Here is a 26,007-nt window from a genome sequence, read left to right on the forward strand (position 1 = left end):
TGGATATAATTTATTTATTCATGCGAAAGATTGAAGAATAAATAGAATAGATTTTTCGAGAGACATTAAATTTTTTACATTTAACGAATTTGTTATGTCATAGAATGATATTAAAGCGCGTCAGATTCACTCACTTCCAATTCTTCGACGTATTCTTTGCCTTCTGAAGTTTTATTTGTTTTCGTGACATTGAGAAATCTACTTTGTTCAGGACTACAACTTAAATGTAACTTATATACATTTTTTATACAAGTTGGACATCGGCCAAAGATGGTTTCGGCCATAGACAGCTGTGTAACCAACGTTTCAATATTATCAGAGTCGCAACATAATTCTAGTTCATTCGAACCTAAAACATTTACACGTAACTACATATTTAAATACATATATATGTACAAGACCTGATGCATGAGAAACGAATAAGCAATAAGTAAAGATACAAGTAATGTTCAAAGTAAAAATGAAAATGAAAATGAAAATGAAAATGAAAATGAAAATGAAAGTAATACCTATATTTTCGAAATATTGTGGACGTTTTCCACGGAGAAGTTCTGAGGCTGATGTGTTATTGATTGGTTTTGCAGTATTATTTGCCGCACACGCAAGCTGCAAATTTTTCCGGGTACCACACTTTCCGTACCATACACAGTGGTATTTATCTGTGCATTGCATTAATTGTAACATATAACAGAATAGTAGTAAAACAAATATTCTGTTTCGACTCATATTGCGAATAATTCAAAACTCAAGCGTGAATTTCGGATTTCACCCGTAGATTATGTTAACTTCATAGAGTTTGGTTCTTTTCTTCTTCGATACCTCTTAACTTCCTTCTTTCACAATCACTACCAACAAATGATTTGATAACTATTTTATTGTTAATGTCACCTATAAATCGTTTGTTTTGTTACTCAATCGAAGAATCAGTCTGGAATACCTTAAACTAATACTGACTTTTCGTCTTCATATCGAATTTATCGAACATCTTATCGTGTGATTGAATATATTAATAAAGGAGCTGTTAGAAAGAGATGAACATTTACAATGAAATTAAACTTCTCGTAAGCAGTAATGGAAATATAAAAACTTATCGGAGCAGAGTACATCGTAGATTAATATCGATATACTCAATAAATCATTGATAATGATCGGTTCATGCAGGGCCGATTTAAAGTTTTTCAGGCCTGGAACGTTTGGAAAATGACTTAACGGTGATTCTTCATACAAAAATGAGAAAGGGAGAGGCGTGTTGAAATGAAATAAATTTCCATAAATATAAAATAAGACTTATTTTGCAATAAATCATATTGAAATATTTTTATAAAATCCAGTTTCTTTTGTAATTGTTTCATTTTTACAAAAGTTTTTAAAAAAATAATATAAGTAATATAAATATATTGTATATACAGCTTTTGGTCGAATAATTCCTTATGAAGAAACAAGAAAAAACTATAGAGTAAAATATTTTCATATAACGCTCCGTTTCAGAGAAAATCAAAATTGAAAATTTATCAAGTATATATACTTGATAGAAGAAAGAAGAAACTATGTAAAGTAGCTTATTAATAAAATTTAAAACTTATAAAACAAGCTACCGTTACAAAACTTTTTTCAAAGCATTTTCAAATTTTTGTTCCAACTTAGACAATTATTTTCAGGGACTTAAAAAATGGGAATTCTCCCGTGAAGACACTTAATCCGTACCTGGCCTCAGTATCAAGTTGTGCACACCTGCGTTCTATCTAGTTTTAATTGGAGATAATAATACACCTGTGTTATGTACTTTGTCACAGTTACCGAATCATTCTTACTCTACAATATTATTTTTAAATTTTACTCTTGTATATATGTATATATAATAAAATCAGATAGAATCGCAATAAAAGAAAGAGTAATATGTAAGAACGATGAATGGAGTAGAAAAGGAGGTAGAAAAGATACGCATCTTTGATACTGAATAATCATATTTTAATAACTTAATGATTGTACAAATGGATCATTCTTGAACATTTCCGTGTAACCGAGGAACAGTAACAATAAATACAGGAATTATCATAATTATATAATGTTCATTACTAATGTATAATTACACAAAACATAAACAACATGTTTGCACTGCCTTTGCGTATTTATACGTAAGGTACAAGGTTTCTCAATTTCTGATTCATCACACAAGTGTGCATATGTATTAATGACAGGGAAATAATATACGTAGAAAGATTCGTTATATCGTCATTGTATTCTATACTTGTTTTATTTTAACACGACCGGCCCACCCTGTTCCAATTTGTTTTGTATTCATATTAATATTCATATTCATATTCATATTCGTATTCATATTCATATTCATATTCATATTCATATTCATATTCATATTCATATTCATATTCATATTCATATTCATATTCATATTCATATTCATATTCATATTCATATTCATATTAATGTTCATGTTCATATTGATGTTCATGTTCATGTTCATATTCGTATTCATATTCATATTCACATTTATATTCGTATTCCTATTCATATTTGTATCTCTTATATTTCCGTTTATATAATTATACAATAATAATTCTATCGATCTCTCTCATTTCAAATATTCGGATTCACATCCATTCAAAGGCTGATGTCCGTTTATTTTTTGCTTCCCACTTCCTTCTTCTCTCATTTTTCCAACTTTCTTCTCTCATTCCTCCATATACATACACACATACATACAATCAAACGTACACACATCACGGAGCCACGTTTACCGTCTTCACTCTTATTCATTCACTCACTCATTTACTTACTTTTCCCCTTTTTCTCGCATCCTGTCTCTTCTCCCTCATTTTTGTTTTCTCCTTTCACTCTGTATACTCAGTGCCCGTAACAATATCGAAATTGTCGTCGTCACAATTTAAGTACATTATGTTCAACGGTATCGATAAAGTTTATTTCAATAAAATTTCTGGATAATGTCAATAATATAGTATAATAGATGATAAGTACTTGACGATTCACTTCGATTGGGGCGAAAAATATGAAACTTGTTACTAGGCCAACTATGTACCAAGATACGTCTCCGAGCTACAGTGTTGCGACCATTTGCCATTTTTCTCATTGCCTGCGTTGCGTGTTTATTCAATCTTCAGGAACTTTACGATACTCCTAACATTTTTAGGATCCGTTATCGCGCACCAACGGCCTAATTTCTCACAAGCTAAACACACAAAATACTTTGATCTTAATTATTTTTTCGCTTTATCACTCTTCAAATTTCCGATTTCTTCTCATTCTTATTATTAACAATATTATCGATACTTTTCTTTATTAATACTGTTAACGTGATTATAATAATTATAATTCTCATTTTTCGTTGTACCAGTTTTCCTTCTTTTGAAACAGAAAAAATAATTAATCTAAGATTTCCATTGATTGTCATATAAATATGAATGTATGTATGTAGGCGTAATACGATCTACTGAATGGAATATTAAACACTAAAAACCTTATCACTAGGTTTTTATGTTTGATGGATAAAGTATTTCATATATAACAAACCGATTTAATACTCTGAAAAATTACGAGAAAGTAATATTTATTATTGGACCAATTACTCCTATCACGATTCTAACTCATTCTGTATCGATGTTAATTCCAAATGAATTACAATTTAAAGAAGGAATCTCATTGTGTAGGATAAACAGGATGTCATGCAGATCGAGAAAAAAGGAAATACCAACTTTTGTTCGGAAACGTATCTCGGTAAAATTTATATAATAAAATTTGTGTGTTGTTACATATTTTAATATGTTGTGTGTATGTAGTAGTAGTAGCAGCAGTAGTAGCAGCAATTGCAGTAGTAGCGGTAGTAGTAGTAGCAGTAGTAATAGCAGAAGCAGCAGTAGTAGTAATAGTAATAGTAGTAATAGGATTAGTAATAGTAGTAGTAGTAAGAGGAAGGGGAGAGGTGGGAGTGGTAATAGAAGTAGTAGTAGGAGTAGCAACAGTAGTAGCAGCAGTAATAGTAGTAGTAGTAGTAATAGTAGTATAGTGTAGCAGTGTGATAGTGTAATAATGTAACAGTAGTAGTAGTGGTAGTAGTAATAGTAGTGGTAGTAGGAGAAGAAGGAGGAGGGGGAGGAGGATATAGTGGTAGTAGTAGTAGTAGTAGTAGTAGTAGTAGTAGTAGTAGTAGTAGTAGTAGTAGACAATGCAATAACTCGAGCAACGGAAAATCTGTAAATCTTAAATCCGCACGCATTATATCTATAATAATCGTTAAGTAGATATTTTGTTATTTCTTCTCCATCGTGAAATATTAATCAATAACTTATTATGTACGTACGTATTGTGTGTATATGCGCACGTGTGCGATTATGCGATTACTATGTAAGTGTGTGCATATGTTGCAAAGTGTGCACGTATGTATGGATGTTGAATGAGAAAAAAAAGAGCACGTGGTTTTATAGCATAATGATAATTATAGAAAGTGTAAAGAATTTTATCGTACAGCTACGATCAAGCTTTCAAATTCTATAAATCGGTGTAAAATGTACATCTATCGCTTTTCTGTGATTTCAGTTTGTAGTCTTATTTTATTTTTGGTTGGTTGACAATTTTTCATTTTTTCAAATTATTTCTCATTTTCTTTCTTTCTCTTCATTTTCTTTCCTTTCTTGCTACTCTTCTTCTACTCCTTTTTATTTGTTTCCTATAATTTGTCGTATTTGGTCTTATTTGGTTTATTCTTTCGTTATATACAATATTCAACAGTATACAATGCTCATTCAATACGTTTTTTTATTGCCCGCGTGTGTCATTTTTTCTACATGTTCCAAGTGAACATACGCAAACTTCAAGCGGAAGCGGAGCGTAAAAGACGATTTTCAACCATGATCTTTCAAAGATACTTGACATGGATTTTCAAGTTTCGGTAGTAATATGCAGATGTATTCGTATATTCATACCCCCCCCCCGCCCAGAATATTACATTTCTTCCATTAACTTTTATACATTTTAATCGTTTCTCTGTAAAATCCCTCGAAATAGAGTGAAAGCTAACATGAAATACCTTTCAAAATATTTTTTGACTGAAACTCATAGTCGAACTTTAATGTCTCTATTTGTGTACTGAGTTAAATACTAGCATTTTAATTTCGAGCCGCTGATATAGAAAGATGTTTAAATAAATTTACAACTTAAACTTCAACAAATTCTTTGATACAAGTTGTTTTTGTAAAAATATTCACGAAACGCGATAAAACAAGCAGGATGCATTACCGACACACGCACACACACACTGACATACTTTTTAGTAAACATGATCAACAGCGTGATGACCTATCATTTGTAATGTAATTCTACGAATTTACAGAATCTGATAAATGTATTAATAGTATGTGTGATTTTTGCTTTTCGTAAAGATAATTATCGAATAAATTTGTTAATACAAATGCGTGCGAGGAGATTTAAAACAAAGTCTAAGCTTTTTCATTGTACATAATTGCTGCACGATAAACATATCCGTGTATGCAACAAGATAGTGAAACTAATGATGGAATAGTTGCCGATCAAATAGAACGACCAGTTGATTGATCGAATTTAAATTTCTTATGTGCTCTTTTCTCATTCTTTTTTAAATGAATGTCGCGCGAAGTATATCTCGCTACATTGTTGTTTCGTTTCTTCAGTATATCCAGTTTGTTAGATCAAGTATACTGGATGATCGGAAATTTGAAATTTCTTACACAAGGGATTCATATTTAAATCGGTAGTGTCGAACATGAAAAAGATTAATTGGAGGACACGACTAACGAATATGCTGGCATTTTGACGAAGAAAAGAAATACAAGAATAATTTGTTCGACATATGGGCTGTCGTTGGTTGATATGTGCTTCAAATTCACATTTCGTAACGCATCGAACTATTTACTGTTATTCATGAAATTAATGCGAAATGAAACAAAATGAAGTGGAAACGAAACACGAATTGAAACGAAGTGAAATGAAATGAAATAAAATAAACCTTACGTTAAATTTTTCGTTTCATTATTTGTTTCAACAAGAAATTAGCATAATAAATCTAATAGTTATCTTGTCCGACACAAACGATTTATACCATTGATGGTATCCCTATGAAATGTTTAAAAGAAAATATATCGTATTTTGATTATGCATCCATATATGCGTGTCATTCATATAGATAATATGTGTACACGTACATGTATATATAGGATGATTCCAAGTAGTGTTCAAAAATTTAGGGATATATTTTAATTACCCAATGTATTACTTTACCTCTATCGTTATCGATTTATACTATTTCACGGCAACTCCTTTTTTCTTTTCAAAATAAAAAAAAAAACATAGAAGAAAAGTATAGGATCTATCAGTGAGTGCATAAACGTAAGTAAGTTCTTACTTATGTATATACGATTCACTTCGTTTGATATAGATATCCTTAGATTTATGAACAACCATTTACTCCCATCCTGTATACATATATTTTATTTATATACACACACCCACGAGCGCACATACGTTCACGCACGCACATACGTATATATATATGTATATATATGTATATACAGTGACGTGCAAAAATGGTGTGCGGCCACCCTGTAAAACAAAACAAAAATTTTTTTAATTGGACCAAATTAGACTTGTACCTTTTTGAAAAGTTAGAAGGCTTAGTTTACTAAATGACGTGTAAACAAAATTTTGACAAAATTGCAATTGATCGGAAATGAGAAAAAAATAGTAAAAATTGTTCTTTTATAACCCTTTTTTTATCTAAGTCTGTAATGGAAATTTGAAAAGTATGTTTTGCACATTTATGTCAGTTATAAAAAATTTGATCGAAATTGGTTAACGTTCCTATAAGCTAGGAACGATTAAAAATGGTGAAAATCGCAGTTTTTCACGAATTTCGGCCTATAACCGTAATGAATCTAAAGATTCTTACGTTTTTCGATGCCTGTCACTTATTTCTGCATCAACTGAATTCGATGAAATTTTTAACATATATAGTATAAGTGACATAAATTTATAAGAAATAGTGTTTAGAGTTTCATTGCTTAGTGAAATAAAAAAATTGTAAAAAGTGATCTTTACTATTTTCTTCGTGATTCCATTGTAAATTTTTCAAAATATTTTTTACACATCATGTAATAAGCTAATTCTACTAACTTCTCAAGAAAAGTCAAATCGTTTGAACTAATTTTAAAGAAGTTATTCTGTTCTAAATGATGACTGAATATTTTTGCACGCCACTGCATACGCGTATATGTACAGGGTGATTTTTTCGCTAGCCGACTCAAAAGCAGCGTCGCTAATCACTCTATGGATCATTTACTCTCATTTTCATTTTACATATATACAACACATAGCCATCTCTGCACTAGCACAGCGCCGATATTGACTTTTAGTGATGAATGTGACAGATCACATATACCGACACGGCGTTATCACTGCGGTGAAGCAACGTTTCCTTCGAGTTAACTAGCAAGAGAATTACTCTGAATATATATATATACACATACATATATATATATATATATGTAGATATAGATATACTTTCTGTTTTCTAATTTACAAGTATTTATCCCTCGATATCATGTTAACTTATATTAGTATTCAATAACAGGGCGTTACGCGTCAAATATCGTTACTTTTTGTGATATTTATATATCGATGTTTCGACGGTATTTCACGCAGACACTTGTTTCACTGATTGCGAACTGTATTATATTAGTGGTACATTTAAGTTTAAACGCATATATATTACCGTAATAATTTTCTTTAATGGTATCAATCCGATACCATTCCGCGTATCGTTACGCTCTTTGTCATTCACTAAGCTAATAACCTGCAAACCTGCAAACCTACAAATCCAGAAATCAACAAATTCACAAATTCATCCTTATAGTTTTAGCGTCGAATATCCTAATTTAGTTTAAGTAGCATTAAAAATAAAGTTTAAGTAACATTAAAAATAAAATTCCCTATAACGAAAGAATGACAATATTGATCGCGTCAATATTACATTATATACAGAGTTTATTACGTTGTATCGCATTGCCGTCCACGCAGAAAAAACATGAAAATAGTTACATTTACATTGGTTAAAATAGTTACGTTTAACCTAAAAGTGGTTAAAAATTAATCCTTAATTTTCACCCAAATATTTTAAAGAAGAATTACTTCATTGTACGATGCAGTAGTAGTACAAGCATGCAGTAGTAGTAGCAGCACCAGCAACAGCACCAGCAACAGCAACAGAAGAGCCAGCAGCAACAATAATTGCAGAAGTAGTGTGGTAGCAACGGCAGCAGTAGCAGCAGTAGTAATAAGAGTAAGTGGTAGTAGTTGTAATAGTAGTAACAATGATACTAGCAGTAGCAGTAATAGTAGTAATAATAGATAAAGAGAGAGAGAGAGAGAGTGTCTTGCGGTATTCGTTAAAATCGTTTACTGCCTGTTAATATTGTTGGTTGAATAACGTATATCTATGCAGTCTACATATATGCGTGCGTGCGTGTATGCGTGTGTGCGCGCACAAGTATGTATGTATGTACTTACTTATTTACGTATGTACATGTCAGTGTATGCGTGATATTTGTATTTTTTAATACAATTAATGTTTGATTTTGATTACAATATGATGGTAGCAGCGAATAGCAATATCGCGTCTTTATTCGATAATAGGTGAAAGATTGAAAGATAGTTGACAAAAGAACGGAGAAAAGAGTCCAAGTACGATTTCCGCTGGAATTGTTACCAGTTGCGCATAAGACACGTACCGAAACATTCGCCGTTTGTTTCGTGGGAAAGCTTGTTTCCCATTAAAAGCAAAGTTCTCTCCCTTCTTTAAGATTCTCTCCTGTCAAACAATTGAATATCGTTCGTTGTACAGAGGAGTAGCACCAACGACGTTTTATAACGCGTAGCGCGTTTGGAAGACGAAACGAGAAGAAGGAGATGTGCAGGAGGGAAACGCGTAGTGTTAAAGTTTAATTAAGTATTCCGCGTGGGCGGCAAGCGAGCGCTAGTTTTTACAGTTTACACGGTAATTGAGTAGTTATTTGGTTTATTCTGTTGCACGGTTTTTAAACTTAACTCGATGGTTCGTCAATCAGTTAACATCTATTTAATTTAAACGTGGTTATTACAGTTAGATTGTTGAGCACAATTATTGATTTCTATCAGAGACTTTCGGGAGGCGCTATGAGATGAGCTTATATCCCCAAACTCGCTGGCCGACTTACCCTTACGTGGCAACGTCGTAGACTCTCCTAGCGAGGGTAATTCCCGTGGTTTCCAAATCGGCGAACCTTCAACAGGTAATATTCAATACAGATATATAATAATATATACATAAAATAGTATACACATGTATACAAGTACAATATAATAGACCATATAACGTAATGAGAGACCTCTCGTTTAAGATAAGAATGCTTATTCGATTGAATATGAACTTCTTACCAAGTTCCTTGACTGCGATCGGCTGATAATTTTCCGGCTGATGAGAAGATTGGATCAGTCTCGCCTGACTACCCGTACTTCCTGCTGAAATTGTTGAAGTGGTGCTCAAAGTCAAATGATTCGGTGTGCGGCCCAAATTCGCCTTCTTCTCACCTAAAAAAGCTTGCGAATCTTCTTCTCCTTCGGATTTTGTTCCTGAATCCATCTCGACTTTCACCTCTCCTGTGCGTTAAAAATAACGTTCCTCAGAATCCTCCATTCACGTAAGAAAAAATTAATTATATTCGTGTCATAACAAACAAATCTCACCGGATGTATCGCTGATAGTCTTGCTTCGGGAGCGAAATGTTGTTTGCTGTTGATTGATTGCGCCTGCTGGCTCCTCGGTATCTTTATCTTCGGAGCTTTCATGCTCTACCGTTTGCTTCGATTGGCTATATTTTCGTTTTACGTTATGGGAAGTTGGCAATATTTGCGGTTTAACCATTTTTTTCGATAGCGTACCGGTAGTTACGGCGCTACTGTTACTGCCATTTTGTCCCTGGCTTGCCGACTGTTTCTCAAACTTTTCAACATGTCCAGTTGACATTCGTGGTGAAATAGTAATCGGTGGTTGGCTCAAGTTCTGTTTCGTCGATGGTATACTCATATTTCGAACCGATTCTCGAATAATTTGACGTATCGTCCTCAAAAATGCATTTCTGAATTCTGTTGTGCTAAGGAAATACATAAAGGTAATATATGTATAAATGTTACACATATTACGTACAATTTCGATTCTAATCGCTCTAGAAATCGTTAGCTGGTAGGGTATACAAAAATCGGCTTTACCCAACCAATGTCAGCATTACATACCGTCGCCTAAAAAATACTCGAATTCCGAACATGGACCAATATGATACGAGTAAAATTGACAATGCCCACCATTTGATGGGCAGTTTGATGGGATTATTATCTTTTTGCGAACTTTGCCAGGTTTGAAATAAAATATGTGGATATTAATAAATCCATGTGGGCAGCGTCGCGCTAAGTTGTTTTTGTGTTAATCTTATTAACACAATTAATAGTTCGTCGTTCGCTATTCAATTGTTTCTTCGGACTTCACCAGTCGGCAGTGTATAATACTGACATTCCTAGGGCAAGGCCGATTACGCACACTCTGCTGACTGCGCCCGTAACGTAATATGAAAATGTTTGTTAAGTAGTATAGCATATGATACATCACGCGTATATACAATAAAAAGTATATACCATACTTTTATATATACATACATATATAAAATGTACCTGACAATGATGTGTAGCGACAAATTAATGCAGATAAATTTGTCGGATGATGCGGTGGTTCAGGGCAAAGCGTGTATGTTTTAAAACTTTTAATTCAAGAAGAAATACCGTTAGACGATACCTGTTAGAAAGCACGTATACTTTCTCCGATCTTCTCTGTAATTGACTTCTTAAGTGGATCAATTCCCACAGGAAATGAGATTCCATATCTTTGGCGGAACTAGCTCTAACTTGTACTTCCGTTACAGGAATTAATACTTGATAGCGAATTATTTCTACCTCACTGGAATTCGCTTTAGTGGATACCCCCTGATCAAAATATCATTAAATTTATGATATGTGTCCAGATATATATATTGTATATAAGTATACATATAAATAAATTTTTATGTTATTTTTAAGATGAAAGAAGAAAATAAAAAAATTACCATAAGCTTCTTCTTTTGTCTCAACCTTTCTTTACACAAGAATACGACAGCAGACTTAAACACAAAACACATTGCGTGCAGTTCCAGTCCTTTCTTGATTTTACCAAGAAAGTCGGAAATATTGAGCCATTCGACCCCTCCATAATATAAAAGATCTCCTGGACTTAAGTCGATCGGCTGGCGAGATAGCATCATTGCAAGATACGCATAAAATGCAAAATATAGAATATAAAATCTGGAAGTGGAATGCCTTTGAAAGTTTATTATATTTTATTTACCTGTTTGCAAGACTTTTGATGTTGCCTGAACAAGTGATCAAAGATAGCTCCGTATTCTTCGTGAATCCTTTGCATTTCATTGATGTGTTCTGCTACTTTCTCCATTCCTTTTAAGGCTTCTGTACTCGTGATAAACAATTAATATTAATTTAACAAGTTTTTGTATATATTTATATAGAGACAAACATTTATAATAATTGTCTCGTTTACCGATCAAGTGCTGGTGCTCTTCACTTCGTTCGTCAGTTAGGTTTCGAAGCTGTTGTAACAACAACGGATATTTCAGTATTCGTTGAATAGGTTTTATCAAGTATGATTCTAAAGTCGACGAGTGTTGCTGCCTTGGATTGCGCGCTTGCAGGAACTCTTGCAAAGCTTGGTTTCCTTCATCTAATAAAAGAAAATAAAGAAAAGTTCATTTAAAGCATTTTTTTCTTCATTTTCTTAATAGAGTATAGATAGATCTTAATAAAGAAGAAAATCGGAATTTTACTCACTTGGATGTAAAACCTTTTGTGCTTTTGAGTGGCTAGCACAAAACGAACTGTACAACTTGAAATGATTTACGTAATATAAGAAGGCACTTCCAATAGAAAACAGGACACCCTTTGAAAAAAATATAGATAATTCGCACATTGTACAATACAAATACATATAAATCTTTTACTTCGTACTTCTTTTACGTTATTGTTCATACGTATGTATATGTGTATACTTGTACGTATGTATGGTAAAGAGGAAAACACGTATACCCATACATACAAATATTCGATAAAATAAATACAATAGATAGCAAAGGTATAACCTTCTTATTGCAGATCATCAATATTGCATACCTTAAATTGACTAGGATGGTCGAAATTATTGAAATCAGCTTCCATCTCGATCGCATGATCAAGATTTTGTAGAAATTGTCGTTGAAATGTAACAATCTCTTGTATGTTCCCAAACAATGCGTTTATCTCTGCATTCGATAAGAATGTTTCGCGTTTAAGGGGTTCTAAGTAGTTCTCCAGCAAATTATTTAAGTTCTGAAAAAGTATTTCATTTGTTCATGTAATGTAATACCTATTTTAGTTATAAATATTTTACGCGACAATATATGTATATTATATATACGTATGTATCATATGTTTACACAATGTAGAGTGCAAATCTCCTAAGATTGAGATTGAGATTCGATTTTAACCCTGCTGCATTTTTCTGGTCATTTTCGAGTCGATTGTATTTTTCTAATGTTACAAAATACCTCAAGTTTCGAAAAATATGACTAAATTTTTATTAGCATGCATGATTCTTTGCTTGAATTTTATGCGAAACATTTTCATAGATCTTGTTATTTGTCAACGTGAGAACGAGATTGAAATATAAAAGTTTGAGGATCGCAGCAAAGTAAAGCGTCACATAAATACAATTTCACAATAAGTTGTGATCAAACGCACCTTCACATAAGTACGTTCAGTTTCAATTAATTCTAGAATAACTTTCTTCAATTTCTCAGCATCGCTTAATTGCCGACTCGGCGTCATAGCTTGAGAATGAGAACTAACAACACTTCCAGTGGGACTAGATTTTCTTGTTTCACCAGGTGATCGACAGATACCAGTTACTTGTTCGGCGGTTTTCAATAAGTTTTCTATTTCGAATGAATTTGTGCGAGATGTTTGTTTGCCATTTTCCATGTGAGCTGCTGACGTACACTCCTGTGCGATACTTTCTTTGCCTACATTCACCGACATACACATATGAGTATGCACAGATTATATATTTGTAATAATAATTTATTTGTTAATTTTATTTTATTAAATTATTAGATAAATACTGTATATTTTGTAACAATAATTCGACGCTTTATAGTATGGATGAAGTTAACTAAAAATCTTTTTATTAAGAAAGGAAAGAATCACTATTATGCTACTGCTACTGCTACTACTACTACTACTACTACTAGTATTGTTACTGCTACTGCTACTGCTACCGCTACTACTACTGCTACCGCTACCGCTACCGCCACCGCTACCGCTACCGCCACCGCTACCACTTTCGCTACTACTACTGCTACTCTACTGCTACTGCTACTGCTACTGCTACGTTACCGTTATTGTACGAAAATGCATACAGTAGGAATAAAAATTAAAATAAAATAATGTTGTATATCCTAAATATTTTTTCTCAGAAAAGTTATTACAAGCAGAGAGAGGGGTAATATAAGAAAGGGACTGAAGAAAATATGGAATAATGTTGAACAAAAAGTGGAAAATAAACTGTTCAAGTAGACAAAAATCCTTACTCCATCCGGGGGCTGGAACGATTAAACCGGAAATCATTTCTTCGCTTATAACCGGTGGATCAGAAGGTGGTGGCGGGCAAACCAAACTCTCGATTATGTCATCGGTGACTCTCATTATGCCTGTAAGATCTGGTGGTTCAGTTCGCGAAGATCTCATCATCATACATAGACCAACTTCTTCTTGCAACACACTTTCCAAGTACATCATGTCTAAATCGCTTACTATTGCACCGTTAATTACCATGATCTCGTCTCCTTTAATGATTCCTGAAAAATGTCAAAATAAAAAAGTATCACGTTAAAAGTTTAATTTGAAGTCCGAAGGAACATGTGTAATTTTTAAAAAATGATTAAAAAAGAATAAGAATACATATTATCATTGTTAATTTTGAAAAATACACAAAAATTAAAATGCGCTGCATAATTTATAATGTTTAAAACATGATTTTATATTATTTATATTATATATACGTAAACTCTCTAGGGTACAAGTGTAATAGGGACTTTCTCTGTCACGGACAGCACGACTTTCTTTGTTTCACAGACACAGTGACTTTCTTTGTTTTAGGGGCAGCCATTTTGAGAGACATTCATTTCCCAAACGGACGGATAGAGAGCAACATCAGAGATAGACAAGATCACAGAAGAAAGAATAATTATTTAAAACATTGAAGATTGACGGAGAAAGATCGGTAGCTCAGGACGTTGAAAATCGATTCTCGATTTTCAGGTATTGCACAGAACTTGTTATTTATTGTTTACTGTTATCGATTGGTACTAATTGTTGTTTACTCCTGTACTTCATTTAAGTATTTTCACAATAAACTCGATTTTCAGACTTCAAAATCGATCACCTGAATTACCCCGAGGTTTACGACATTACATATATATATATATATATATATATATATATATATATATATATATATATATATATATATATATATATATATATATAATTTAATAATATATATATTATTTTATATCATTTATATATCATATAAATATGTACATTATGCATGCCTTGCTTCGTTAAAGAATATAAATCTGTATTTGCTCAGTTAATGGGGAGTACAATACAAAAAATCAATGTTTTTCAATGTCACTCTCTACAAGATATTCTGCAGATGCAGACAAAAAAAAATCTGATTAAGGTCACCCGACTTTGTGTTTCCACATGTATCTCACCTTCATTCTTAAATTAGATCAAAGAGGGATGGAAAGAGAATCTTGAGCTTGCCTGACTGATCTCCTATTTATATTACATCAAGCAGTTTTATGGAAAACGATGCGAACGTGCAATTTTATCGAATTTTCCTCTGAAGAATGATATATTAAGTTCGAGTTTACGAGTATACGTGTTTATTATGCTAAACGAATAAAAATAAATAGTTGATTGATTTAATTTCCATATCGTTAATGTTTATACTAGTAGAAATCTTGATTTATAACAGTTATAACATAACTCACAATGATAATCAGTTTGAAAAATGCGTGCATCGTTTTACTTACCATTTTGCATTGCGACGCTCTTATCTTCAACCCTGCTAACGTAACAACACAATTCATCCTGCCGATCAGAATTCTCAATTAATTCTGCCTCCACCGAAAAGCCCCACATTTGTTCAAGAGTATTCCTCTGTAGCTCTACTTGATATAAGATTTTTGCGCAAACTTCAACGATCTCATGAGTGTGCAACTGAAATATATGTATATTTACTTAGATATGCTATAAATATGTAATTACTTCATTTATTCTTCGTTTACAATAGCCTCGCAATTAGTAATTAATAATTAGTCATTATTATAAATCAGATAGTACTTTATTTCTAGTAACAATAAAACAAAGGGATAGCCTTTCATATAAATAAAAATGTTCGAAATCAAACTTCTCGATAGAGAATTTTGCAGTAAGAATATATATATTATATGTATAATAAATTACTAGAAAATGATTACGTCAGTTCAATTAGACCAAGGAAATATCGACAAATAAGTGAACGGTTTAATTCGTAACATATAACACGACATTAATACTTACATAAGTTTCTATCATGTCCGTTCTATGTGGTACAAAATAATTATGATCTTCCATGTCGCGTCGTTTCTTTACACGAACGAAATGTTCCATCGGATTAAGGTTTTTCCTGTTGCAAGCACTCGCAAGGAATTCCTCTACTGTCATAGCGTCACGCACAAAGACGGATACCAGCTGAAAATAGAAACGTAGATAAATGTGAAAGAAATTATCTTAATTTTGATGATGTCAATTGTACAAAGTTACCGTTACAATTTTATATTCTTTCTAACTATTTCAATTACGAACATTCATAGATAGATTGGTATACTTTTAAATATAATATCACAAACAATAATTAGGGTCGCTTACCTGATTTTCCGGCACATACACCTTCACGGTTTTCTCATCATCTCTAGACGATATTTGAAGGGATCTCCTACTCGATCCACTATTGGATCTCGATAGTAACGGTGGTCTTCTCTTGGTAGCTCCTCGTCCTGCTAGTAGATTATTCAGCAACGAAGGACTTCGTGCGCAAATAAAAGCATGAAACGACGATACGGTAAAGACTCCTAATTTGTTTAATGTTTGCTTCGTAGCACGAGATACGTGCGTCAATAAACTCTGCGGAGAAAATAAAAGATTTGAATCGAGGTGATTCTCGTATCGGAATTATCGGCTGCCCCTACTAATCTAGCGGAAACTGGCTCGTTGAAGTTTTACAAGATTCTATTTGCGGTTCACGGTGGTCGATACAAGTTTCCGATTCTCTATACGGTCTATAATGAGTATAAATTATGCACGTTAACGTAACACACAAGGATGTTTTACAGACTATTTGCGTATCATAGTCGAAAATTTCATTTAGTCATTACATTTATTAGAATTTTATTACGCTTAAATCAATATACAGATACAAACCTTTGGGTTTGGTAATTCGCCACTCTGTAAACTCGCCATATAGCATCTTAGTCGGAATTGCTCACAATGAAGTCGCTCCAAATTTTCTTCCCATTGAACAATTTGATTATTAATCTGCTGTTTTGTTTCTACATCGGATACAACAGACTGCTGAAGATCCGCCATATGTTTTAGTTTATGATCCTAAAGAATAGACGATAGAGACGTTTAAACGATTTTCCCCAACTCTTCCGCTTGGTGGTCAGAAGGAACATAAATTAAAGCAAAGTAATACATAGCTATATCCGGTCCGCTTACCGATTCTATCGCTTTCTCTAAGCGAAATATTTCTTCTTGCAATAAATGAAGGGTTCCGGTTTTACCACGATGACGTGCAAACGCAGCGGCACATGCTGAATGTATGCTGTTCACCCAGTTTTCGAGTTCCACTTGACATGGTGCCTAGTATATAAAAGTAAGAAAGGATTTACGATTGATAATCGAGCAATATATATCGATAGAGACTGTATTATCCAGTGTATGACACGATAATTCGTAATGGTTTCGCAATACGCGCTTACCTGGAATAAATAAGCATCGCCGAATGCGGTGCTTAAGCAAAATATGTAATCCCGTTTTGGATGTTCCGGAATTGGTTGCATTATTGCACCATCGACTATAATCAAGTGTTTTGGTGCTGCCTCCATGGCTCTACTTTCTTGCGAATCACAAGGATAGAAGAGAAGGGTAGTTCCCTTTAAGCAAACCCAATAACCTTTCCAACCCCTCTTCCTCGCCAGCTCGATTTGATGCTTCTTTCGTAACAGCCATTTTTTCACGCTTAAAAATCTGCAATTTGATATTTGTGTTAAATTTACGTTAGGAACTTAATGTATGTCTCTCTATTACAAAGCTCTTCTTTCCGCTTACCCAGCTTTTCGAACTGCTCCCGTGCAATTGAACGAAGCTGCAGCGGTACCAGTCTGTTTTCCTCGATATGGAGAATTTATGACACTTTCACCATCGTCGTCATCGCTAACGGCAGTAGTTAGCGACATTTTATCATCGTCTGACATCTACAACATTTACCAATATTACTATCTGATTTGTCCACTTTCTCCACTTCAACGGAAAGGAATGACAAGAAAGTATGTATATACATCGTTTTCAATCTCAAATGTACAATATTAAGTTGACATTTTCCGAACTATATATATTTATAAACATAATTTTTATTACGATCGTAAGTGCAATCCAAGTAGGGTTGGCGTATAATCAAACGTAAACAATTTCTCAAACTGGAACAAAATAATCAGGATCTATGTGTGTGTGTATGTGTGTAGAAAAGACGATGAAAAGAGCAAGTGATAAAGAAAAAGAAGAAACAGCAAAAGGATGTGTAGAACATGTGACGAGCATAAGAACTGATGCTTCTCATGTAAGAATAAAAATGATATTATACACCAATTACGAATATTAACATATCAGAAATGTTGATACTTGTGCTATATACTTACTTTATATGTTCTACCGTTTTACGTATTAGCATATTTATTTAAATATAAAAAATGATCGTATACAACGATACATTGTGGAAAAAATGAGTAAAGATACGGTAAAAATACAGTAACTGCGGTGTATCAATGTCGGTATACATAGTTATTGATTCTCGTAACGATATATCGGTAAAGGTAACAGCAACGATAATGGTAACGGTAATAACGACGGTATAACAGTAACGATAACGGTAACAGCTACGATAACAATAATAGGTACTAATGAAAACAAGATTATAATAATAACGCGGAAACTCTGGTGTCTCTACCTTTTTAGCATAATTTGTCATACCGCGAAGCTTTTCGCGTAATCCCCAAAAGCCTTCACCAGCCCAAAAACTTACGACTTTTTTTAGAAAGTCGGCGTTGCAAGCATCCGCTGTCATATGCGGATGGTAATGACAGTAGCAACCTTCCTTCAGGAGCTTCATATTTTTCTTGGCGGTGCCGTTTATCTTGAACATGATCTCTTTGCGGGCAATGCTGAGACCGTGGATGTAATGCTGAGCCCAAGTGTTCAAAGCACCGTTAATGATCCTAAGCAACTTGTAGTAGTAACCGTCACCGAGACCAAAGTTGACTTTTTCTCGAACGTTCTTGTAATTAAACCAATACAATTTTCTCGTTTCATTGATACATATTACGCTGATGGTGTGCCTTTTGCAAAGGCAAAAGTACTTTCTGCAATGTTTTTTGTGAAGTGTTTTCAAATCTGTGTAGCTGCTGCTCGGATTCAACAGATTTAAGGTACTATTCATGCACTTGATCGACCATCTCGGTTCTACCATTATCGTATATACTTGATTACGTTGATGCTTTTGCTGAACCGAATCAAAAGATTTCAGATGGACGAATCAACGAGAGAAAACGAATCAGCTTTTCCTAAACAGTTAGTAAGCAAGAGTAACTCTGATTCGAATTCGTCAAAATCATCGTGTTCACCTCGACCTGTTCGTTCTTTTTCCCCATCGATGCCTTTATTGTCGTTTGGACGGTGGAAGAATAGACAACGTGTCGTTCAATCGTAGATTTGAAAGATTCCGTTCGATTTGGATTCCTTTGTTAATTTGATTCAAGCTCGAACATGTCTAAAAGCATCCTTCTATAGAACATTTCGTATCGCGTTTCTCTTTTACGATTCTAAACATGAAAGAATATTATTTGATTGGCAAACGTTGCGTTAATCATTGTAAGAACTGATCACCTTGTTATCTTGAAACTCGATGCTTAAGGCATAAATTCTTCCCTTCGGTTGAAAATTTGGACAATCTTTTTAGTAAAAGTGACAGCGTATGGCTCCAACAGTTTCCTGAATAGATGTAAAATGTTAATTACGAATGTGCATACAAAATAAAATAGGCACAGTCGTCGTGCATTGTGCATTTTCTGTGAGCATTAGATTATCGCTCTGACAGAAAGAGCTTTTTAACCATTAGTCCAAAAGCCTGTAAGAGCCACGTAGCCATGTAGAGAAAAGACAATAGAAACGACGAAAATAAAAGAAGCAAATCCCCTAATCGATTTCAATATTTTACACCTTATAACAATATATTTGATATTTGTCACGAAGGACAGAAGCAATCTTGTCGCTACGTTTTCATTACATAGGAGAAAATATTATAATACCACCGTTGTAAGATGAAAATCTTCCGATTATTTGTACATTTATAATCTCTACTTAAGGCAAACTGCTTTTGCACTATACAGATCACTACTAGGATCCTTTTTATGTGATTTTCTGTTTCGTAAAACTAGAAAGAATCTGTTTTAGAAAATCGACAATTTCGCGGATATACCGTAAACTTGTACTTTATGTGTTTTTTTTATATGCATATGTTTCAACAGGGATGCCCATTTCATCCTTCCATTTGATTTTATTTTTCAAGGTACATGCAGAAAGAAACGTTCCCTCTCTCTTTCTCTCTCCCTGCTCCTTTCTCTCTTGAATAAGACTTTTCTTTCTTTTAATACTTTCATCGATCTTTTTTAAGAAGCGATAATCAAATCCCGGGGTTGATTAATAAACCGAAAGGATTATTCTAAAAATGTTCCTTTTTCTTGGTAGGTGGATAGGTTTCAAAGATAAATATATAGAATACTTTTGCAATATATGCATAGAAACGAACTCTCTGTATAAAAATATGTTGCATTTCTCAATATCACGTTCTCTTTAGCGTTTTATATATACATACAGATATTCTATTCGAACACCAAATACCGTATCTCAGTTTAAAAATTTCTATTTCTTTTCGAAATTATTCTTCCTTTCTATTTTCATCCGCATACATCTGTTGCCTTTCCGTTATCCTTTTTATGTATTCTTTATACATATCCATATTTCTCTTCTACACTTCTTCTCTTTTCCAGCTCAACTCTTCTTTTTCTTTGTACTTCAGAACAACATTTGTTAGAATGAGTTTGTTTGTTAGCTCATTACCTGCTTTTCTAATTTCTCTAATTTCTCTAACTTATAAATCTATGTATCAACTATTTTGGAAAATCGTTGCTAAGCGAAACGGAGCAGGGAAATCAAAGTAATAAATATACCAGGTATCTAATCATTCAATGTATGTATGAATAACTAAAACTAGTCGAAGAACTTGATGTGTAGTTGTTCTTTGTCAACAGCACGTGAGCCCGCACGTGTCGAACGATTGTTTTAAATGTGATTCTTCCAGAAGGAAAATTTCTATACGAGGTACCAACGAAAATATTCTTGTCCGTCGCAGTTCTTCTAGTGGAGTTGTTCGGTGTGTAGCTGTGTAGTTGTGTAGGTGCTACACAGCAAACCGCGGGTTCGGATATTTTTCTGAGAAAATCTTATTTGTTCACTACCGATTTGGATCTTGTGCGAGTAACCGAAACGTTTTCCTGTTCAACAACGTATGATAACAGAACTTTGCGTGTACGGCCAATCTTCAGAAGTGTCACTAGTATCTCCATTCATTGTGAAATGCGCGTGATATTCCGTTGGACAGACTCCAGACGGTATTGGTCCTCCGAATCTTGGAGAACCGACCGCTAATTGTTAGCGAGCAAACGAAATGACCACTTTAGTGACCAGAGAAATCGATCCTGATTTCTCTGAGCTTATTCGCTGAGCTCGATAATGATCGAGCTCACTTCTTGACTTTACGCGAACGAGCAGTGAATTAGTGGGCCGCAGCCACGAACGTGAGTTGCTCCCGACTGGGGCGCTGGAGAACAGAGAAGTGGAGCTGCTACCGCGAGGGGAATCAATACCTCGCTCGCTCGCTCGTTCTGTGGAGGCCAAATGGGGGCCGGGGTAAGCGGGGTAGTCGGGGTAGTCAAGGTAGTCGGGGTAGTCGGGGTAGTCAGAGTAGTCAGGCTACTCGGAGTAGTAGGGATAGCAGTAGAAGTAGGGGAAGGAAAAGTTGGCAAGGGAATGCGAAGAGACCGGAACCGTCGGGGTTTGGAATGGGAAAATGGGTGACAGCACAGAAAGCGGGTGGGAAAGCGCAGTGGAAAGTAGTCTGTAGGGAAAAATGAGTCGTAGATATCGGTACTAGCTGCTGTTGTTGCCACTGTTGCTACCGTTTCTGATATCGTTGCTATTGCCGCCATTATCGTTGCTGCTACTACTTCTACAACTTTTAGTCAAGTAAAGAATACGTTCCGAAAATAGCGGTGCTCTCCTTTGCGCATTTTACGAAGAAGAAGCATCAAATACGATGCAACATAATCAATTGTAATTATCGATATTAAAAAAATTATAGTCTTGCTTTGACATGCTTGCGTTATCAATCTCTAGGTGTAGGTAATACATATATATTTACTTTACATACACACACGCCTGAAATAAAATCCGAGATAATAACGTTTAATTTGGCGGTTGTAATAAGTACGAAGGCAAAATAACGTTGAAGGTATTCGAAAAACTATTTAAATATATAATCAGTCCACTTCCTCCGCTTTTCTCTTTTAAATTTTTCCATTAAACATCAATTTATGTTATATACATCATCTATATATATAAATGAATGTTTTTCTATATGAGTATGCCATTTAGGATGATGATATAATGAAAGGAAGAAATCATATGTAACTGGAATACATGTTCATAACAAAGCAATACAAAATTAATCCCTATCTGTTACTTTCTTTTCATCTTTCTATTCATCTAAAACTGATGTATCGTATTATATTGTGTTCTATCGTGTTATATCGTAGTACGAAGTAATAAAAGAAGGGAAAGAAGCGACATTGTGTACCATCAATGTTCAAGTACGATGCATAGAAATAGGCTGAAAGGTGACTCGTGCAAAGCATGTGTAGGCAGGGTCAGTAGGTTATCGACGTTTAACGAATAGATACGTATTTTTTTAGTACGTATCATTCTCTCTAACTGGTCACTATAAAAATACATTCATTCACACGTATTATATTTATTTTATGATCAGATTATGAACAACAACCGATACAATATCACGAAAATGTGATCATTTATTATCTACACGTAGGTCAAATTTATATAAATGAAATACGCAAGGAGAAAAATGAATGACTTTCAAAGAATATCGATAATGAGTATTATCCGATTCGAGACAGGGAACTGTTCTTTACTTTACTCCAATTATACGATTTATAGTTTTTAATAAATATATCTATCTTTTTGAAATTACTGTATATATACATACACACACACGCGCGCGCGCGCACACACACACACACACAGGCTTGTAAACACTATATGTCAATCTATTCTATCACAGTGTAACGAAAATTTTCGATAAACGAATCATCCTTTTTGATTGCATAAAATTTAACTCGATATAATTATTGTATTTTATTTGTCTGTTGTCAGTTTGTTATTAATCAAGTATCTGCGTTTATATTTTTACCTTATAAAGTGCAGCTAAGTGAAGCAATAGTGAACTGTTGAAGTGGGATATTGATATAAAAGGGTGATAAGGTCGACAACTACTTAGGGGACTCACCTCTGAGGACGTCAAGTAGCAAATTCTCGAGTCTGTGCTCTCCAGTGAAGCTTGTTGAACAATTCCATATCTGCCATCCCGATCGGACATATAATCCGATCTCACGCTGTCTTGTCTATCAAAAGTTCCTCTGCAAAATTCGAAAAAGCAAACACACACACAAAGTGTTATATCTTAACGATTTGGCGCAAAGAGGCACGTATGCATTGTCAAAATGAATAGAATAAACGTCTTAGAATTCATATCTATTGCGTAGATTTTAATTTATGATCAGAAACATAGCTTTACAATTATATGGTTAGTTAAATGTTTTGTTGCAAATTATTCACCTTTGTTCTAAAGAATCAGTTCGATTTGATTTATATCCGCTATCGTTAAGGCTGCCCTCGTGTCTTAGCGATGGTAAGGAATCCCAAGGAGAATCTCGTTTATGTCCCACGTAACTTGGATTCATTGAACTAGAAGCACCAGAGCCAAGTGTCGAACTACCAGACTGCCATCCATCAGAGTGGCGAAACCATTGTGCACGTGCAGACTCTCCAACGCAGCTGGTACATCTTAAAATTTCAGCATTTTTATGTATCTACGAGTATACTATCCTGGTTACGTTGTTCATTATTTCGAAAATAATCAAAAGCTGTTAACGCGAAAACGTACATTATATATGTAGAATATACTATTAAACAATATTAATATTTAATATATATTTAAACTAATATTCTTAAATGATTATCGTCTTTTATGTTTTCTTCGGAAAAGAATTAATAAGATGACATCTATTTGCTGACAAAAGCAAATTTAAAGTAACGAAATAAAATTCTATTTTCTTAAAAGATGAAATTCTTCCAAATTTTTTACTTTTTACTGATTCTCTACTTTCTTATTAGTTTGATCATTTAAAAGACAAAAGCAACAATTTACCTAGAATTATAATCACTAAGATATCCACGATCTCGGTCAATTTCTCTGTCTCTTTTCTCCCTAATCATTTCATTACGATCGCTGTAGTAACCGTCCCTATCTTTACTATTTTGTCTTTCATTGCAATAACGGTACGATAGTGGTAACGTTGACGATTTATTGGAACCGGGACCTGTGAAAATACAGAAGAATGCGTTAGACATAGAGAAAATACATTGCTTGAAAATGAAACGATAAATTTCATCTTTGAACGAAATTTATTGATTGCCGAAAGATTTCCTCAACTTTTCATTCATTATCTTTTAATTATTAAATACGGATAAGTAATACGACAGAATCAACAAGTCGAGTAATGTGTAGTAGAGTTTGGAGTATATGTGTACGAAGACTTTTAAGAGGAATAAACAAGATACTTAATAAAACTTACGTCTTCGTGAAACGTGAGGTGTACGTTGAATGTTCAACGGTATATTTTTCGCAAATTCTGCAACATTGACGCTCGGTTTAGTATAGAAAAAGGAATAGAGGAAACACAGAAGGCATATAAAGTGAAGGTAATGAAAGGAAAGGAGAGGGAACAAATAAAAAGTGGAAAAGGAAGGAAAGAATGTATGTACATAATACAGATGAAATTTGTCGATAATTTGAGAAATAGGTTTACTACTCACCTAAATCTTCCATGCTTTGCGTTAGCAAGGCCTCAAAAGTACGTAAGCTGTAGCTTTCGGCATCCATACCCTTGGCCAAAGTGTTCCTCAGATGCATCTCATATTCGAGAAGAAGCCTACTAGTTGGACTACCAGGTGTTGATACAGATTGCATGTTTTGTTGTTGATACGCCTGACCACCATTGCAACGACGCGAACTGCAGTGAGTCGGTTGTTCCATATCCGAGTTTCCATTCGACGAACTTGGCGTGGTCGCGTAACACTGATTATCGAAGATGACATTATCCGATGGCGGCGACATATCACCTGTGCATCGATTATGTTCCGAATCTAAATAGGTCCTGGCTCTGCTGCCTACGACAAACAGGTGCTTCATGCAGGAATTGGAAACGGTGTGATGTTTGTATTCAGCTGTCGAACGTAAAGAATCGTTACTTTTTTGCGTTCACGTTCATTCGATGGTGTAAGTTGACATGCGCCATGCATCCCTGTTAATCAACTACGCACCCCTTTATTTATTTATAGAATATGCAATGCAATTTTTTTTAGCACTTAGAACAATACGATACTAGCTGAAGACTAGTACGTGTAGTTCATAGAATCAGTCGATGTCAACAGCATTCAGGTCAATTCCGCTAGTTTATTAAGATTTAATGAATTTTTTTTTTGCGCAACACGCAACACATAACACAGTATGTAAATGTGTACGTGTGTATGTGTCGCGACCAATAAAAAGAACCGTTGTTTGGTCACTTTTACTTGTTCAAAAATTTTTACAGAGTTAATTTCTGTCAACACAATATTGCTTTTCAAACAGGGATGCTTATGTACGAATACATTTCTTTTGCCAGTTTTCTCTCCTTAAGACCCCGGTGCAAGCGAACGGTTTGCGATAACGTCACCGCCGTGGTGATTTGCCGCTGTGTTATAGAATAACATTATTCGACAGACGAAAGCGACAGCAAATTGTAGCGGCGCAGTGGTGACGTTGCCACAAACCAGTCGTCTGCACCGGTCCTAAGCCTATCATTACAGTGCATGCATGTTATGGCGGATTCGATACGTTAAAGCAAGCGAACATGTATGGATGTATGTTCATAAGTATACATGTATATATGTAATTATGTATGTATATATATATGTAGATTCTTACGAGTGTATGCATTTCGGTTTTCAGATGTTTCATTCGTCAAAATAACGGTTCATCAAAACGCGCATCTACTGTAA

At 34.2% G+C, this 26,007-nt stretch overlaps 1 protein-coding gene across 11 annotated transcripts in view; it reads right to left on the reverse strand.

Moving 5' to 3' along the window:
* Positions 1–1,946: 1,946 nt before the first annotated feature.
* LOC126865885 (protein still life, isoform SIF type 1) overlaps positions 1,947–26,007 on the reverse strand; it is a 33,011-nt gene continuing 8,950 nt past the window's right edge. For 4 of the 11 annotated variants that reach the window (XM_050618814.1, XM_050618816.1, XM_050618812.1 and 1 more), the window contains exons 8-30: positions 24,781–25,134; positions 24,540–24,596; positions 24,113–24,284; positions 23,521–23,748; positions 23,192–23,321; positions 17,608–17,753; positions 17,259–17,526; positions 16,996–17,139; positions 16,699–16,881; positions 16,147–16,401; positions 15,799–15,969; positions 15,270–15,456; positions 13,758–14,024; positions 12,910–13,190; positions 12,304–12,498; positions 11,965–12,073; positions 11,678–11,857; positions 11,468–11,586; positions 11,190–11,366; positions 10,883–11,070; positions 9,784–10,190; positions 9,475–9,696; positions 1,947–9,320 (exon numbers count right to left, since the gene is read on the reverse strand). In XM_050618814.1, the coding sequence (XP_050474771.1) occupies positions 9,142–9,320; positions 9,475–9,696; positions 9,784–10,190; positions 10,883–11,070; positions 11,190–11,366; positions 11,468–11,586; positions 11,678–11,857; positions 11,965–12,073; positions 12,304–12,498; positions 12,910–13,190; positions 13,758–14,024; positions 15,270–15,456; positions 15,799–15,969; positions 16,147–16,401; positions 16,699–16,881; positions 16,996–17,139; positions 17,259–17,526; positions 17,608–17,753; positions 23,192–23,321; positions 23,521–23,748; positions 24,113–24,284; positions 24,540–24,596; positions 24,781–25,134 (4,619 nt within the window). In that variant the 3' untranslated portion in view covers positions 1,947–9,141. Of the gene's footprint in view, positions 9,321–9,474; positions 9,697–9,783; positions 10,191–10,761; positions 11,071–11,189; positions 11,367–11,467; positions 11,587–11,677; positions 11,858–11,964; positions 12,074–12,303; positions 12,499–12,909; positions 13,191–13,757; positions 14,025–15,269; positions 15,457–15,798; positions 15,970–16,146; positions 16,402–16,698; positions 16,882–16,995; positions 17,140–17,258; positions 17,527–17,607; positions 17,754–18,502; positions 21,438–23,191; positions 23,322–23,520; positions 23,749–24,112; positions 24,285–24,539; positions 24,597–24,780; positions 25,135–26,007 lie in introns of those variants that run through there. The other 7 variants (XM_050618818.1, XM_050618817.1, XM_050618815.1 and 4 more) reach the window with 7 other exon arrangements.

The sequence above is a fragment of the Bombus huntii genome, chromosome 5 (genome assembly GCF_024542735.1).
Source record: "Bombus huntii isolate Logan2020A chromosome 5, iyBomHunt1.1, whole genome shotgun sequence".
In the NCBI taxonomy this organism is placed as follows: Eukaryota; Metazoa; Arthropoda; class Insecta; order Hymenoptera; family Apidae; genus Bombus; species Bombus huntii.